Raw genomic sequence first — 14,571 nt, 5'->3', positions numbered from 1 at the left:
AGAGCCTGCGAGGTGGGCGTGGACGCCAGTCACAGGTCACTGGAAGTGACGTCATGGAAGCGCCTTGTCTCCTCCCCGGGCGCCGGAAGTGACGTAAAATCGGCGCCGCGGCCACTCGTTGTGGGGAACGTGAAGACTTCTAGGGAGCGGCGTCGCCTCTCGCGCCATGGCCGACACTGCCGGAGCCGTTGCCGTCTGGCGGTACCGTGGCGACCCTGAGGCTGGGCAGCCGGCGACGATGGGTGAGACCGGGACAAGGCCAGGGGTGGGGGCGGTGGCGGTAGTCTGGGACCTTCTGTGCCCGCCGGGGTCATCGCTTCTCTGTACCCCCCCCCCCCCCCGCCTTCGTGTCATCGCCCCTCTGGTGTGTGACCCTCCGCCCCCGGCGTCATCGCACGCCTGTGTTCCCCTCCCGGCGTTATTGCTTCTCTGTCCTCCTCTTATGGCGTTATTGTCGTCACGGTGTGACAGCCTCTTCTTGCTCTGAGGCCTCTCTTCACCTCCTTGCAGTGCAGTTCTCCAACGGCAGGCTGCAGCGCTCCGACTCTATGCAGTTCACCATCTACCGGCACAAAGATACAGCTCATCCCCGAAGGAAGCACCAGAGGATCCTGGTAAGGGCCTACCCGGGAACGCAGAAGGCCGCAGACTGTGGGGGCCGGCTTAGTTCCTGGCCTGTGGCTGCCCTCACTGCAGCAAATGCCCAGTGTACATCTTTGGACCAGACTGGAAACTGTAAGGTTTGTCCTGGCTGGACACTCAGAACAGCTGCGCTAACGGCCCTAAAGCGCTGGAAGTGATGCTGTAAATGGGCTGGCAGAGAGGCCAGATCTCTCCACTGGTGATTTGGTGAGGAAACACGGTTTCTTTCAGAAACTGTTGCTTCTGGATTGTAGTGCAGTGGTTATGCTGTGGTCAGCATAGAAAGACGTTTTAGCTGCCCTCGTACCTGAGTTTGCTACACTGATAAGCTCTAATTCCCATGATTCTGTTCCAGTGGTTCCTCATCTTCTGGCCCAGTGAAAGCTGAGGTAGAATTAGGTGCTATGAGGAGTTTCAGCTGCAAGAAACATTGTCTGTCTTTTAAAGATTTTGGGCTCATGTGAAGCCTATCCAAGATGGGTAAAGTGAGGTTTGCATATGCGTGACCCATGTCCAGCACCTGGATTACAGGGCTCTATGGCACAAGGGAAGATAAAGCAGATGCAGAAGTTTTTCACAGCCCTTGTTAAAGTAATTTTTTTTTTGTTTTACAGGTCTCTGAAACTGACAGGCTTTCATATGTGGGCAATAACTTCAGTAGCGGAGTTACGAAGGGCAACTCCCTGTGCAGGTACAGGTTGCTGGCAAAGTGGGTGCAGGAGTGTGGAGGTGTAAGCAGAGTTATTGCTTAGATACACAGTTCCTGGCTCAGAAGTCCCCACTGAGGCTGTGCTTTGAGTCAAGAAGATTTTGACCAGAGACTCCAGCATCTGACAGCTGCACTGTTTATGTACGTAAGGTCCCTTGCAAAGTTACGGCCTTACAAACAAATAGAGTGTGTTTGAGAAGGCCGCATGAAGAGCAGAGTGAGGAGATTTGGTGTTGCTGAAACCTACCAATAACAGCAAACTAAGAAATGAATACTAAAAAATGGCCAAGATCATCTGCTGCTGCCCGGAAAATCCCTGGGTTGTTGATCACGACATAACTTCAGGGCCACGGCACGGTGCTGCTGTATGAACTAATAAGCTATCTGTGCTACACACAGGAAGGGAAAGTGTTGGTGGAATCATCAGCCTTTACATGTCCAGGTTTAAGAGTGTGGCCTGTGTCGCATGGAGGCAGATCTTGCTGGCCTCCTGAGAAGTAGTGTGTGAGATTGGTCTCCTTCTCTGCTAGGAGAACCATGAAATAGGAGGAGAGACCCAGTGAGAAATAATTTTGCCTTGTTAGATCCAACGATGTTTCTTTCCTCCTTCAATGCATGTTACTGCTCCTGCTCACTTTGCAACACTGAAGTGCAAGTAGTGTGCATGTCAGGCTCTTGGTACCAAGTGCTCTGCTCTGCAGATCCACTGTGGTTGGCCACACAGTTTATTGACATAGCTTCTGTCTTCTCAAGCTGGACCGCACTGACCTGATAGTGTCAGGGTTTCTGTGCCTGGCAGGTCCTTCAGAACTGTTCTGTTCTATAATTCTGTCAAAGGAACTGGTTTCACCTCTGCAAATAGCCCATCAAAATATGGCAATACTGATCTTTGTTCTTCTTTCTGAGAAGTGAAACCAGAAGAGCTGGACCTTCAGATGTAACAGTCTTCAGTTTAACGTATTGTAGCCACAAACAGGCACCATGGGGCTTTTTCTTCTTGATTTTGGACAGATACATTTAGCTTAATGAATACATGTGGTACAAGTATCAAGGCAGTGTTACTCTTAGGCAGATTTAGCACTCATCTCTGAACATTTCACATTGCTAATTGATGGGTTTGATGCCTTGAGTGGTTCCTGCCTGCAACTCTGGAGATCCTTAGCTATGGAAAATAACAAGGCATGCTCACTGCTGATCTATGAGCTTTGCATTCCCTGTGCATGTGCCTCAGTATCTCAAGAGATGCAGGCAAGAATCAGTTAAGTCATTTCTTGCTTCTGTTTTGAGTTTTCCCAATCCATCCTCCTGTCCCTTTCCTCCCACAGCTGCTTCAGCTGCTTGCATGAAGATTTCCTCCAGTGGATCCATTCCCATAGCTCAGACTCAAACTGTGCACTCACAGCTGCTAATGCAACATGACAGGGAGCAGAAACAACCTTAGAGCAAACAGTCCAGTCTATTCAGAGCTGAAAGTCGAGGAGTCTGCCACACCTCTGGGCTTCCTGGGGCATGAGGGGCTGCCCAGAGGTCCTTTCTGGCTGGTGGGGTGCTGTGAGTTCCACTGTAGTGGGGCAGCTCCTCTGGGAGTGGTTGCATTGAGAGTACTGCTCTCACTACAGTGAGCAGCTCTGTTGTGCAAGCAGATTTTGTCTTCAGGAAGTGTGTCCTGAGTTTTAGACAGATGTGTTACGGAGCAGAGCAAGTCTAGGCACCAGTTGGAAGGGATCACATGGAATGGACTCTGGCTGGACAAGAAACTAGTGCAGTCAGCATCAGCCAGTGGTGATGTGCAGCTGGTTCCTGGTCGGACATGAGGCATGGTGAGGAGCAGCACGAACCGCTTAGGCTTGCTCCTTTGGAATGTGGGATGAAAAGGAATTTACCGAAGAAATTATCCTGGTTTAGAGATGGCATTGTCACATTTCAGGGAAGCTCTGAGGACTTAAATGACTTGTACAAAGCAGAGAACTGGCCATAGGGAAACCAGTTTTAAAAACATGGCAAGCTGCATAAAAACACTGAGAAACTGAGGGTTCTGGCGCATCAGAAATGGCAAAAGAGAACAGCAGCACTCTGGCACCTGGGCTTTCTCTGCATTTTGTAGCTAATGGAGGTGTCAAAAGGCTTCTATGTTAACTTAGAGCAGTGAGTTTATCTTTATACATACATACTTACAGTGCATGTCGTGTAGCTAACTTGTTTTATTGTGAGGATCTGAACATTCATGGAAAATCCAAGGCGAAAGAATTGGCAGGGGATGGGGAATACACATGGCTCTCCACTGTGTATTTTAAAACATTGTCTCCATTGGACTGTCTCTCGCTAATCACTTGTCCCTGTTCTTCACAGGTATTTTGTTGGTGTGTTAGACAAAGACTCTGGGCAGCTTGATGTCTACAACGCTGAAATATTCAACATGCAGCCCTTGCTGTCAGGTAGGACGTTACCATGATTAACCCCAGCACCAGTCTCAGTGTGCTAGACCTTGGTGTGCATTCAGGTGTTGACTGTTGTATTGTCTCCCTGCCTTCTTGCTCTTCCTGATTCCTGTCTCATTCCCTCAGCATGGAGGAAGGAGGATACTTTACACTCATCTTGTAAGGCACTGCAAGGTGTAGAAAACAGAGAGAAAAGAATCAAGTTGAAGTTCAGTGTGGAGGAGAAGCAAAGAGGGTTATGGGTGGTGGAAGCACTGGCATCAGTACTAAAGTTGTCACTGCTCAGAATAAGTCTTATTTGGGTATACTCTGCCGAGGGCAGAGAATTGCCTGGTCACAGATTGCTGAAAAGCAAAAGAGCTTTTCTTCAGCAGAACCATTTTTTATTACTGAAACCAGGAGGATAACCCAAAGAATACGGTCTTTTAGGAGCTTTTTTTCGTCCTGTGCCGCAGGACCTGGGTGTTGCCACAATCCACACTGTATTCTTAAAAGCTTTGCAGCAACAATTGGCCTGCTTTTCCTTTTTCATTCTAGGTACATATATATATATATATATAAATGTACATTATATTCACTGTCTTCTTTAACTGGCAAAGTCCTACAGGGAGATCTGCACTTGTTGTGCCAAGTCTTCCAGTAAAGTGGTAGAGCTAAAAGGGTACCAAATACATATCCTGTTCTGGCTGCTTCAAGCCAAGCATGCTAATGTCTTTTCTTTTGTAGATAACTTAATACCTGATGACACAAAGGATTACCAGACTAAATCCTACAGAGAGAAGGTAAAGTTGGAATTCTGTGTCATATTGTGCTGTGATTATCTGGTTGACATTGACAGGTGATGTTTGGGCTACTGCAGGTTAAACCAGCGCGTTGGAGGTCTGTGAGCCAGCGCGTTATTAGCACCAACCAGGCTGTGCCTCCATAATTATTTCAGGCCCGAGTACAGTCCCAGCAGCTTCCTGCCCCCTTGCTGGTCCGTGGTTGCCATATGGCTGGGCTGTGCCTAGTGAAATGTGGAGTTTTCTGAGGGAATGTGAGTGTGGAATAAGTGGTTGTCTGAGCTTTCCTCTTAGGTACAAAGTGTCCTCAGTTCAGCAATGTGTTTTAATCTGCGTCTCTTGCACAGATGGACTTGTGTATTGAGGCCTTTGGTACCAGCAAGCAGAAGCGAGCTCTCAGCTCTCGGCGAATGAACGCAGTGGGCAATGATATTCTCAGTACCGCTGTGACAAAAGCAGCAGCAAACATTATAGATGCAAAGGGAGTAACAGGTAAGAATGTTATCTCGGGGTTTAACAAAAGCATTCAGAAGTGCCCTTTTCTGTCTGTTCCTTGCCAGGTGTAGTGAGAAGAAAGGAGTTTCCTTCAAGTGACTGAGGAAGCAGCTGATCTAGTGGCTGAGAGATCTTCCTGGTGGAAAAGGAATTGCTTCCTTCTGATCCTGCTAGACTTAGTGTGACAGGTGCCTGACCGAGAGAAGGGCCCTGTAGCATCAGAGCCCATCCCTGCCCATCTTTGGGAGCTATTCTAGGAGTTTCTGGATATCAGTTTACTGGGATAAAAGGAGTACATTTGCCTGATCCGAACTGAGACACCAAACATTTGTTAAGGTGAACTGTACCCTGACTTCACACTGTCAGGTCTGTGGAAAATCATCCAAGTCCTAAACCAAGTCACAGCCCCATCAAAGCTGATGGAATTTGGCTTCTCTGTGGAGGAGCCTGCAGCAAACAGGAGTCTCCTGTGGCCGTAGTTATTGTCAGTGCTGCAGGGAAAGTTCACTCTGCAAGTGTTAACACCACTGAGGTGGTGTTTCAGGGGGAGTTGATTACTCTGCTGCTGAGCTGGTAAGGCTGCATCTGTATCTGCTTGTCAAGCCTGTGCCACCCCTTGTGGTGGAGAAGTGGTGGAGCAGTCACAACGGGGCAAGGAGAATGGGCAGGGGCAGGTGACTGACAAGGAGAGACAAAGGGAGCTGCATTTGGTTTGTCTGCCACAGAGGAGGCCAAGCGGGATTTAACAGCAGCCTTGCAGCTACCTGAAGGGCAGTCAGAGCCAAACCCTTCTCAGCAGTGCCTGCATAGCCAACAGCAGGAGTTGCTGTGGTTCTGCACCTTGGGAGGTCCACATGGAAGACAGGGGGATCCTTCCTGCCTTGGAGGGTGGTACAGCCCTGGGACAGGCCACAGAGAGGTGTGGAGTCACTGTCCTTGGGGATTTCTGAGCTCTGGCAGGACGAAGGCAGGGCTGCCGGGCTCTAGTGCTGTAGACAATTGCGCTGTAAGCAGGAGGTTGGACAGGAGCCCCTTTCCAGAGTCCCTTTCTGCCAGCACTTCTGGGATTCTGAGTTTCATTGACTATGAGTGGATGTCCAGTGGAACCCAGGGTGCCAAAACCATATTCTGCACGCTCTGCAGCAGCAGCAAACCCATTTGCCTTGGTGCACTTCTTCCCTAGATTTTTCTCTAGTCTGGAGCAGCTTTTCTAAACTCAAAGGAGCAGAAAGTTCTTGGCACAAGTGATGGCACCAGTGTGAACCCCAGCGTGCTCAACACGTAGCAGGTATACCAGAAGCTCTCAGCCTTGTCGTGCCTGCTGGAATGCTGTCTGTATGGCCAGCACCTACAGGTGGCAGTAACAAGAGAACATAGGGAAGAGCTGTAGCCTATTCCTTGTTTCTGTCCCAGCTGAGATAAACTGAGCAGGAGGTTTAAACCTTCAAAGCTCCATCTGTGACTAAACTGGTGTGACCGAAGAACCACCATTAAGTAGGCTTATGGTTAAAGGAGGGATTTGGGTTTTGGTCATGTTCTCTGTGGTTTTTTTGCATGGTCCAAATACTCTCTTTCTGCTTCTCTCCAAAGCTTTGATCCAGGACGTGGCCCAAGATGATGAACAGAACATCTCCATCTTCCTCCCTCCGTGTAATGAAGATGCTGACAAACCAGCAGATGTTTACAAGTTTGAGGACAGTATCTTTTTCTGTGGCAGAGTGATTTCCCACACTTTAAGCCTCACTGTGAGTGGTATGGTGTGCGGGAGTGAACTGAGCCTACTCCCCTTCCAAGACAAAAAGTGAGAGCGGGGACATGCCATGCTGAGATTTTTGGGCATGCAAGTCCGATTTCCTTCCTCTTTCCTGCAGAGAGCAGGATGCTGTGCCTCGCTGCTGGCAGCAGTTGACTGGGAATAGGGATAAGGTCAGACATGCAGGAGAAGTTCACTTGTGGTCGAGCCACAGTCCTGTAGAGACCCTTGTTATTGACCAGCTTCCTAGTCTTGCCATTATGTCCTGCCTGTTTATAATGCCTTCCTTTTTTCCCTGCCCCACACCTCCTAAAGCAGCAGTGGTTAGAGCTTGTCTCAATGCGGGCTGTTCAGAGCCGAAGGGAGAGCAAAGGCACACTTGTTCTTTTCTTAAAAATCCTTCCAGTTTTGTCCCCAGCAGAGTATGAAGCGCTGCAGGTTCCAGCAGCAGTCTTTGTTAACATCACACCAGAAGAAATTGCCAAGAAAACAGAAGATAAAAGGTAATGCTGCTGTGAACAGCCTGGCAATTGTCTGGGTGGGCCCTGTGAAGCTGCAGTTTTAATGTGGGGCAGGATAGGTGCTGCCACCAGCTCCACAATACCCAAGCTGGTCTCTTCAGTGCAGAATTGAGGACATTGCATCCCAGCATGGCTGAGCAACCCCTGCCCTGGGGAATCTGGGGTACAGTTTTAGAGGTGAGGAAGCTGTGTGCGGCAGTATGGCTGCTATTTGGGGAACTGATTGTGGAGAAAGAGAGTGGAGGTGAGTGCCTAGAAGGGGGACCACACGGCTGTGCTGACTGCTTATGCTCGTGGCTGCACAGGGTCTCAGTCAAGTACAGATTTGCTGTGGAAGTTGCTGTGCCTTGGCAAGCTGACATGGATGTTCATTTGGAGCTGTTAAGTCCTTGTGTTGAGAGGCTGACGCTAGCAGGAAAAGCACAAATGGCACCTCCCTGTGCTTCAGCCTGTCTCAAAGTAGAAGTGTGTCTGTGTAGCACGTGGGGAGAGCCTGCAGTTTCTGCAGCACGACAACCTTCTTAGCAGCTGCATGCTGGGAGGGGCTGAATAAGCGTGGTGGGCATTGAGAGGAAAGTGTGCTCACAAAGCAGCCTCCTGGCCTGTCCTTTATAGTTGTCCGGGGAACTTTTTTCAAACAGTGAAGTTACGGCTGTATCCTGTCCTCCTGACAATGTAAACTGGTTCCTGGTTCTTTGAGTCTCATCCTCCCCTCTCTCTCTCCTTCAGCCATTGCTCGTTTGTTTTAGAGGAGCTGAAGTTCCTGCCTGCTGATGAGAAGAGCCGAGATCACAAAGCCCGATGTCTCTGGTTCCTGGATACCCTTATTAAGTTCAGCTACCTGAAAGTGATCAAGAAGAAGCGTAAGTTTTCAGCTCCTCCCCTTTTAAACACCTGTTGAGGCTTGGTTTTGTAATTACTGCAGCAGAAGAGTAAAGCTGCACAGAATGAGCTGTGTGATCGAACAGCTTGCCACAGCAGGTGCTTTCAGCCTGTTTCATGCTGAGGTTGAAGATCTCCACGTTGTTGAGGGTCCTTAGATCTGCATCTGCTGGGAGACATGTCTGATCCTTTTCAGTCACTTTGTAACAGCCGTGTGTCAGGGTGGCATGGTGAGGTCCTCTTGGGAGGAGTCAGGTACCTTAGGTTGGAACTTTTGGGGTTCTTTTTGGTTTTTGATAGTCTGTACTCACAAATTTGGTTTATATTTTCACACATTAGTCCTAAGCCAAGAGGTTGGAAACTATCAGCTCTCTCCCTCATCCAGCTTCTGTATTCCAGGTGCAAGAGGCATGCAGTAACAATACACCCTTTATATCTCTTTTTGTGCTTTTGAGAATCAAGGGTGTTTTCATCAACCTTTGCTTAATAGCTCAATGTATGGATCACACCTCTGTTGTCTTCAGGATCTTGCTTTTAATGTGGCAGGAACTGCTGTTCTCAAAAGCACTGCAGAGAATATCTTCATTGAGATTTCCCAGACATGCTGTCTTCCATAGAATTTGTTTAGCTGAGTCTCCCCATCAGTGCTGGAAACATCACTGTTAGCATTTTCAGTGGTGGAGGTGATGGAGGAAACAGTGACCCAAGCTGCATGACATAGGGAGGGAGGGGAGGAGGATGTGGAAATGACTGGTCTTGGTGGTAATTGGAATTTGTTCGTGTGTTTTCAGTTTTAATGACGTTTTGTGACAGGGCTATCTGTGAAAACGCAGGAATCTGTTAAATGTGAGCGTAGGTACACATGCATGTCATTATTGAAGTGAGAGATTCTGCTTGTAAAAGCAATAAAAGCTGTTAGGAGCTTCTCTCTGGCCTGAAAATTTGTGATACCTTGAAATCAAGTGCCCAGATTCCTTTTATGCTCTCTGTGTTCCTGGAGAGGCAGTAAGTGGCGTGTTAATCAGTGTGCTGTTGTGATGGCTGTAGGTGGGCAGTACAAGGAAGAGTACATGTTTCTCATTTCACTGCAAAACCCTTTCTGTCCTAGATCCAATGGGTCCTGAATGCCCACACATTATTAGCAGGAAACTCATGAAGAATTTCACATCACTGACCTACAACAATGGCAGGTAAAAAGCTATGTCTGCTTTGATGTTCTTGAGGCAAAGACAGGGCAGAGTTCAGCTGGAAGGGACATGGACCCACGAGGAAACCTCCTACTAGAACGCAAGACAGTGGCTTCTCTTGTGTCACACTCCCAGCCCTGTAGAACACTGGATTGTGGCTTGCGATCATCTGTTTTAGAGAGTGTAGGTCTGAAATGTGACTGGAAGAAGCAGGGTCGTGTGTACAAAAGCAAGCCTGCAGCTGTGGATTTAGCTAGCATGACAAAGTGGTGTGCCCAGCCGTATGCCTGCCCGTTTCTGGATGCAGAATGGCAGAACAGGCACTTGCTTTTCAGCTGACTCTTGACTGTGCAACCAAACAGGCAGCTGTCTGCTTGTACATTTTCACTGTGAACTGAGGGAGCTGACAGATGCGTTCCACCATCCCACCATGGGTCAAGACAGAGGTACTGCAGTGGCTAAATAATGGTCCCTTTTTGACGCTCACATAATGTAATTACTGTAACGGATGCTTTTACATGAACCTAGACCTGACTTCACTTGCTTCTCCGCTTAAACCCACACAGACAAAACCATATAACAGTTGGCACTGGGTAATTCTCCCTGGGCTGCCACCCATACGGTTGCACTCGTGTTTGCAGTCAGAGAGTTCTGCTGAAGCTTTGCCCAGGCGTTGTCTGCCTGAAAAACAAAGTCTGGTAGAGTCTGGTCCTGCCGTAGAGATCAGCCAGGAGAAGCCACCACCCCATGACTGAGCAGAGGCTGGGAAAGTCCTGCGATGTCCTCCTTTCCAGTAGTGTTGGAGCCACTTGTGTGGCACTGAGCTCTCTCCTGCAGCGCGGAGGGCCTTGGGTTGCTGGTGGAGACTAGGCTGGCTGCAGCCTTGATCAGGATGCTGCTTAAAACTGTGCAGTTGTAGATCTGCATAACTATTTTCAGAGTCAACAGCATCCTAATTCTTGCCACAGTGCCTTCCCTGCAGTCAGGAGCAGACAGCTTTTCTGCCTGCAAGGGGCACAATGCAGACGCTCACATATTGCACCACTGCAATGCTACTTTTTTTTTTTAGTTTGAAACAAGCAGAGAACTGTAGCCTGAAGGGGCCAGTGTTTGTCTGAGGGTCCAGATGGCTGACAGGCACTCAGACGCTCCCGGAGGACTGCCAGCCAGGGATCTGATTTTCATGGATTGTGTATTTGAGGTGCAATTAGTAATTACACTGAATGCCCTCAAGACATCTTCCCTATCACAGAATCCCAGAATGGTGGGGTTGGAATGGCCCTCTGGAGCTCATTCTGTCAAAGCTCCTGCTGAAGCAGGATCACCTCCAGCTGTTGCACAGGAGCGTGTCCAGGTGGATTTGGGTCTCTCTAGAGAAGGAGACTGCACACCCTCCCTGGGCAGCCTGTTCCAGTGCTCCTTCACCCTCACAGGAAAGTTTTTTCTCATGTTCACGTGGAACTGCCCATGCTCCAGTCTGTGCCTTGTCATGTTGCCAAGCACCACTGAGCAGAGTTTGGCCCCCTCCTCCTGACACTTGCCTCTTACATATTGATCAGCATTGATAAGGTCCCCTTTGAGTCTTCTCCAGGCTGAACAGACCCAGGTCTCTCAGCCTTTCCTCACACAAGAGATGCTGCAGTCCCCTCACCTCCGTGGCCTCCGCTGATCTCTCTTCAGTGGTTCCCTGTCTTTGCTTTCCTCTTGCCAGGGACCGGCCTGCCAAAGAGACTGAAGTGTCATTGGTTAGTGGTTTTGTCAAGGCTGTGTGGTGATAAAAAAAACTGGGGGCCTGTGCTTCTAAACAGAAGCAGGGACACACAAGGAAGACAGAGCAGCCTGTTTGGCCCCTGCGGTCACAGTCTCTTGCTTTGAGCTCTTTCTGGTGTCTAGGAAAAGCAAGTCACTTCTAACTGGTGCTGCAGTTCTGTCTGTGCCTCGTGGAGTTGTGTTTTGGGTTCACTGACACTCTCCCTCTTGTGTTCTCCCTCTTGCCATGCAGCATCCAGAATGTAATCTCTGCATCCATGAAGGCTAAAATCACAGCATACGTCATTGCATTGGCTCTGCACATTAACAACTTTCAGACAGACCTCACTGTCCTGCAGAATGACCTGAAGCTCCAGGAAAGTAGGTGAGTCATGTCTGTTCATGCTTGCTGAGATACACCATGATCCACCTGCAGAGAGCCCTTGAGGAGAGAGCTCTGGAGCCTCTATTGCACCTGAGTATGACAGTGGTAATGTCGCAAGTGCCTCTTGTAATTGGATTCTGTCTTTTGAGTGCGTTGGAGTGTTTTTTTTGAAGCCCTGGTGCTTGTAAAGAAAGGTGATATAGTAAATCTTGGGCTTCAAAAGGGCATTTGTCACAAGGAAGTCATTTGGCGCATCAAGAGGCTCTTCAGCTATTCTGCATGGCACCAAATGGGCAGCTGGAGCAGATTCCAGGGCAAGATCACCCAGCCCCATTTGTTGCGTGACAAACCATGTCATTCTTTGCCTTCATGTCCTCTGTGTCCCTTCCTCCTGCAGAGTTCCACTTCCTCTTAGATGCCAATCTGGGTCTTGATGCAGGTTTGCAGTTCACTGCAACAGAAATCTAGAAACAGTGTTTTTTTCTCACAGTCACACTGTGATGTTTAGTTGGTGTTTACGTGGAGGAATCCCAGACCCCTGAAATTCACCCACCTTGGGCTTGGCACTGAGGAGGAGGGGTTTGTTTCTGGAGTACTGATGGACTTGGATTTTCCAGGAAAGCCTCTCAGGGAGAAGTTGTAGGCAGAACTGCTAGCTGTAGTATCGGAAATGAGGATTAGCCAATTCAGGGTTAGTGAGGTTGAAGAGAGAGAAAACAGCTTGCAGAATGAGCTTCAGGGCAAAAAAAAAGAAATTGCTGTGTGAGCTTCTAGGGACAGCTTCTCCCTAAATCTGAATTTTCTGCTGTTGGCTGCAAGATCTGCTTTTCCCAGCAGATGTCAGCCGGAGCTGCCGGCTCCTCCGGGTCTGGGATTTTTCCTCTGCTGTTGCACGGGTGCCCTCTCTCTGGCCCTTGCAGAATGATTTAGGGATTGATCGGAACTGCTCTGTCAGCCCACGGTGCTTTCTGGGATGTCTCCCAACAACCAGGCATCAGCTCAGCAGGCAGCTTGTTAATGCTGTCTGGGAAGGGCCAGGCGGCCCAGTTTGTGACTGCTCAGCCACACTCATTAGCATCTCCTGCTCTGTCCTGTTCCATGGGCAATGGAGACAGCAAGGACGTGTGCTGCCTAACTCAGTCACGTTGACCTTCTTTAACAGAATTGCTTAGAGGTTGTGCAGCTGGCTGGGAACCATGGAGGGACGGACACAGACCTTTCACTGCAACTGGGAAAGACATTGTGGACTATCCTGGTGCTTCTGGCTGGGGGTGTAGGGTTAAGGTCCTGTAATGACTGGGGGTTATCACAGCCTCCGTCACCTCCTGGGTTTGTGAGCTCTCAGGCGGCCTTGGTGCAGTGACTCCAGTTTTGCCCCCAGTTATGCTCTTTGTTCTCTGATGGGCAGTAGTGGGTTTAACAGCAGTTTGCTGTTGGTTTACATCGTTTTTTTCTTTATTTATTTTTGTCCTTTTTGGAATGAAGCTTTTTAAGGAATCCATGTTGTTTTTCACAATTGGCACCCAGGTTTTGTTCCTAACTGCTGTCCCAGAGCTGGGAGCACGGGGTGTAGGAGGATGCTGTTGAGGAAAGGGTGTAGGAGGCTGGGACCTGTTGGAAAAATTGAGGGGAGAGACACAGCTCTGAACCACCTAATGGGGTGATCTTTGCTTGAAGTGGGATGTTTGACTGAAGAACCCTTCCCAGGTGAATCTGTTCGTATTTCAAAGGTAATAAAGTCAGGTGAGGGGAGTTCTGGGATTTGTGTGTTCTCAGGGCCCCAGTGAGGCCGAGATGCCTGTTTCTCTGCAAGTTTCCCTTCAGGTACACTTTGTTTTCTGTTAGACAAGACCCTGTGTGTGTTCTGGCTTGTACCTTCCTTTCCAAACTCTTCACACTACACATCTCAGGCAAGCCCACCTTCCTACAGCAGAATTTTAGTGGCGAAGAGGTGTTCTGACATGGTATTTCTCTTGTGTTTACAGGATGATGGACATTGCAAGGGCCATGCGGCTGAAGGTTTCCAAGGCAAAGGGGCTGCCGGGACTTGAGAATGATCAAAACCACAAGTTGGGCACCCTGTCTCTTCCCTTGCCTGTGCAGAAGGCATCAGGGAGCCAACGGAAGCGCAAGAAAATGAATTAGAATGTCTGGGAAGTCTGAGAAGGGCAGAATGTTTCCTTTCTCAACAGCTGTTGTGCTCACAGATAGTCATGGGGATGCATTTGGCTGCCCAGCATCAACCACCCTGCTGAAGCGCTGTCGTGAGGCTGGACTGGAACAAACATTCGCCTCATTAAACTGCTGCTTTTTTCTATTTATGTAGAAAAAGCTGTAATAAAACTTCTGTCTTTTTTTCCTTTTTTTCCTGTCCATTTGAGAGAAGGGTGTAGGTTATGCCAGACCAAGAGAGCACAGTTTGAAACGGCAGGTGCTCGCTGACTACTGTCTGGTTGGTTCTGGCAGTGACCTGTCAGGTCATGGTATGTTTTACTCCTTCTTCACACGTGTAGAGTCAACGTTATAGAAGATGACCCGGCAAAGCATTACTTACACACAGTTTGGCACTGTGTGTCTTTGTTTCTCTAGAGTTTGTGTGATTCTGTGTTGCAAAAGTGTAAAGATGCAACACAATATATTTCTGCTGCTATCCCAATCTTGGTTCCTTGCCTCAAGGACAGAGAATTGTGCTGACTCATGAGCTAGTGGTGTCATCTTCAGAAAGTTTCATCAGTTTGAATCCACAGCTCTGGATTCACAACCCTTGGGAGAGAGACTTCTGGGCTGGTTTCTCTGTGCTTTGCCCTGGTCCTGGTCCTGGGCTGTGGGAGTGCAAGCCTCGTTGGTGTGTTTACTAACCAAGGTTGTGGGAAGCTGGGATTGATGCAAAGCTGAGGATTGCCTGCAAGAGAAAAAGCTTTTATGAAACAGCAGAAGCATAGGATGCTGAGGGCATTCTTCTATTTGTGGTGCCTGCTTCAGGCAATAATTTTGGTTTCCTACATCATTTGTGTGCCCGAGTGACCCA

At 48.8% G+C, this 14,571-nt stretch overlaps 1 protein-coding gene across 1 annotated transcript; it reads left to right on the top strand.

Annotated features, from left to right (window-relative positions):
* The first annotated feature begins 76 nt into the window (after nucleotides 1-76).
* POLR1E (RNA polymerase I subunit E) lies at nucleotides 77-13,902 on the top strand. Its single transcript, XM_054055384.1, has 12 exons — nucleotides 77-242; nucleotides 511-614; nucleotides 1,257-1,333; nucleotides 3,701-3,786; nucleotides 4,516-4,571; nucleotides 4,919-5,063; nucleotides 6,657-6,764; nucleotides 7,226-7,322; nucleotides 8,070-8,203; nucleotides 9,331-9,412; nucleotides 11,412-11,543; nucleotides 13,529-13,902. The coding sequence occupies exons 1-12, from the start codon at nucleotides 167-169 to the stop codon at nucleotides 13,686-13,688; spliced, it is 1,257 nt and encodes a 418-aa protein (XP_053911359.1). The 5' UTR covers nucleotides 77-166; the 3' UTR covers nucleotides 13,689-13,902.
* Nucleotides 13,903-14,571: the final 669 nt, after the last annotated feature.

Source organism: Cuculus canorus, chromosome Z (assembly GCF_017976375.1).
Source record: "Cuculus canorus isolate bCucCan1 chromosome Z, bCucCan1.pri, whole genome shotgun sequence".
Lineage (NCBI taxonomy): Eukaryota > Metazoa > Chordata > Aves > Cuculiformes > Cuculidae > Cuculus > Cuculus canorus.
Note: the sequence above shows the minus strand (reverse complement) of the source record. Positions and strands in the feature narration are given on the sequence as shown.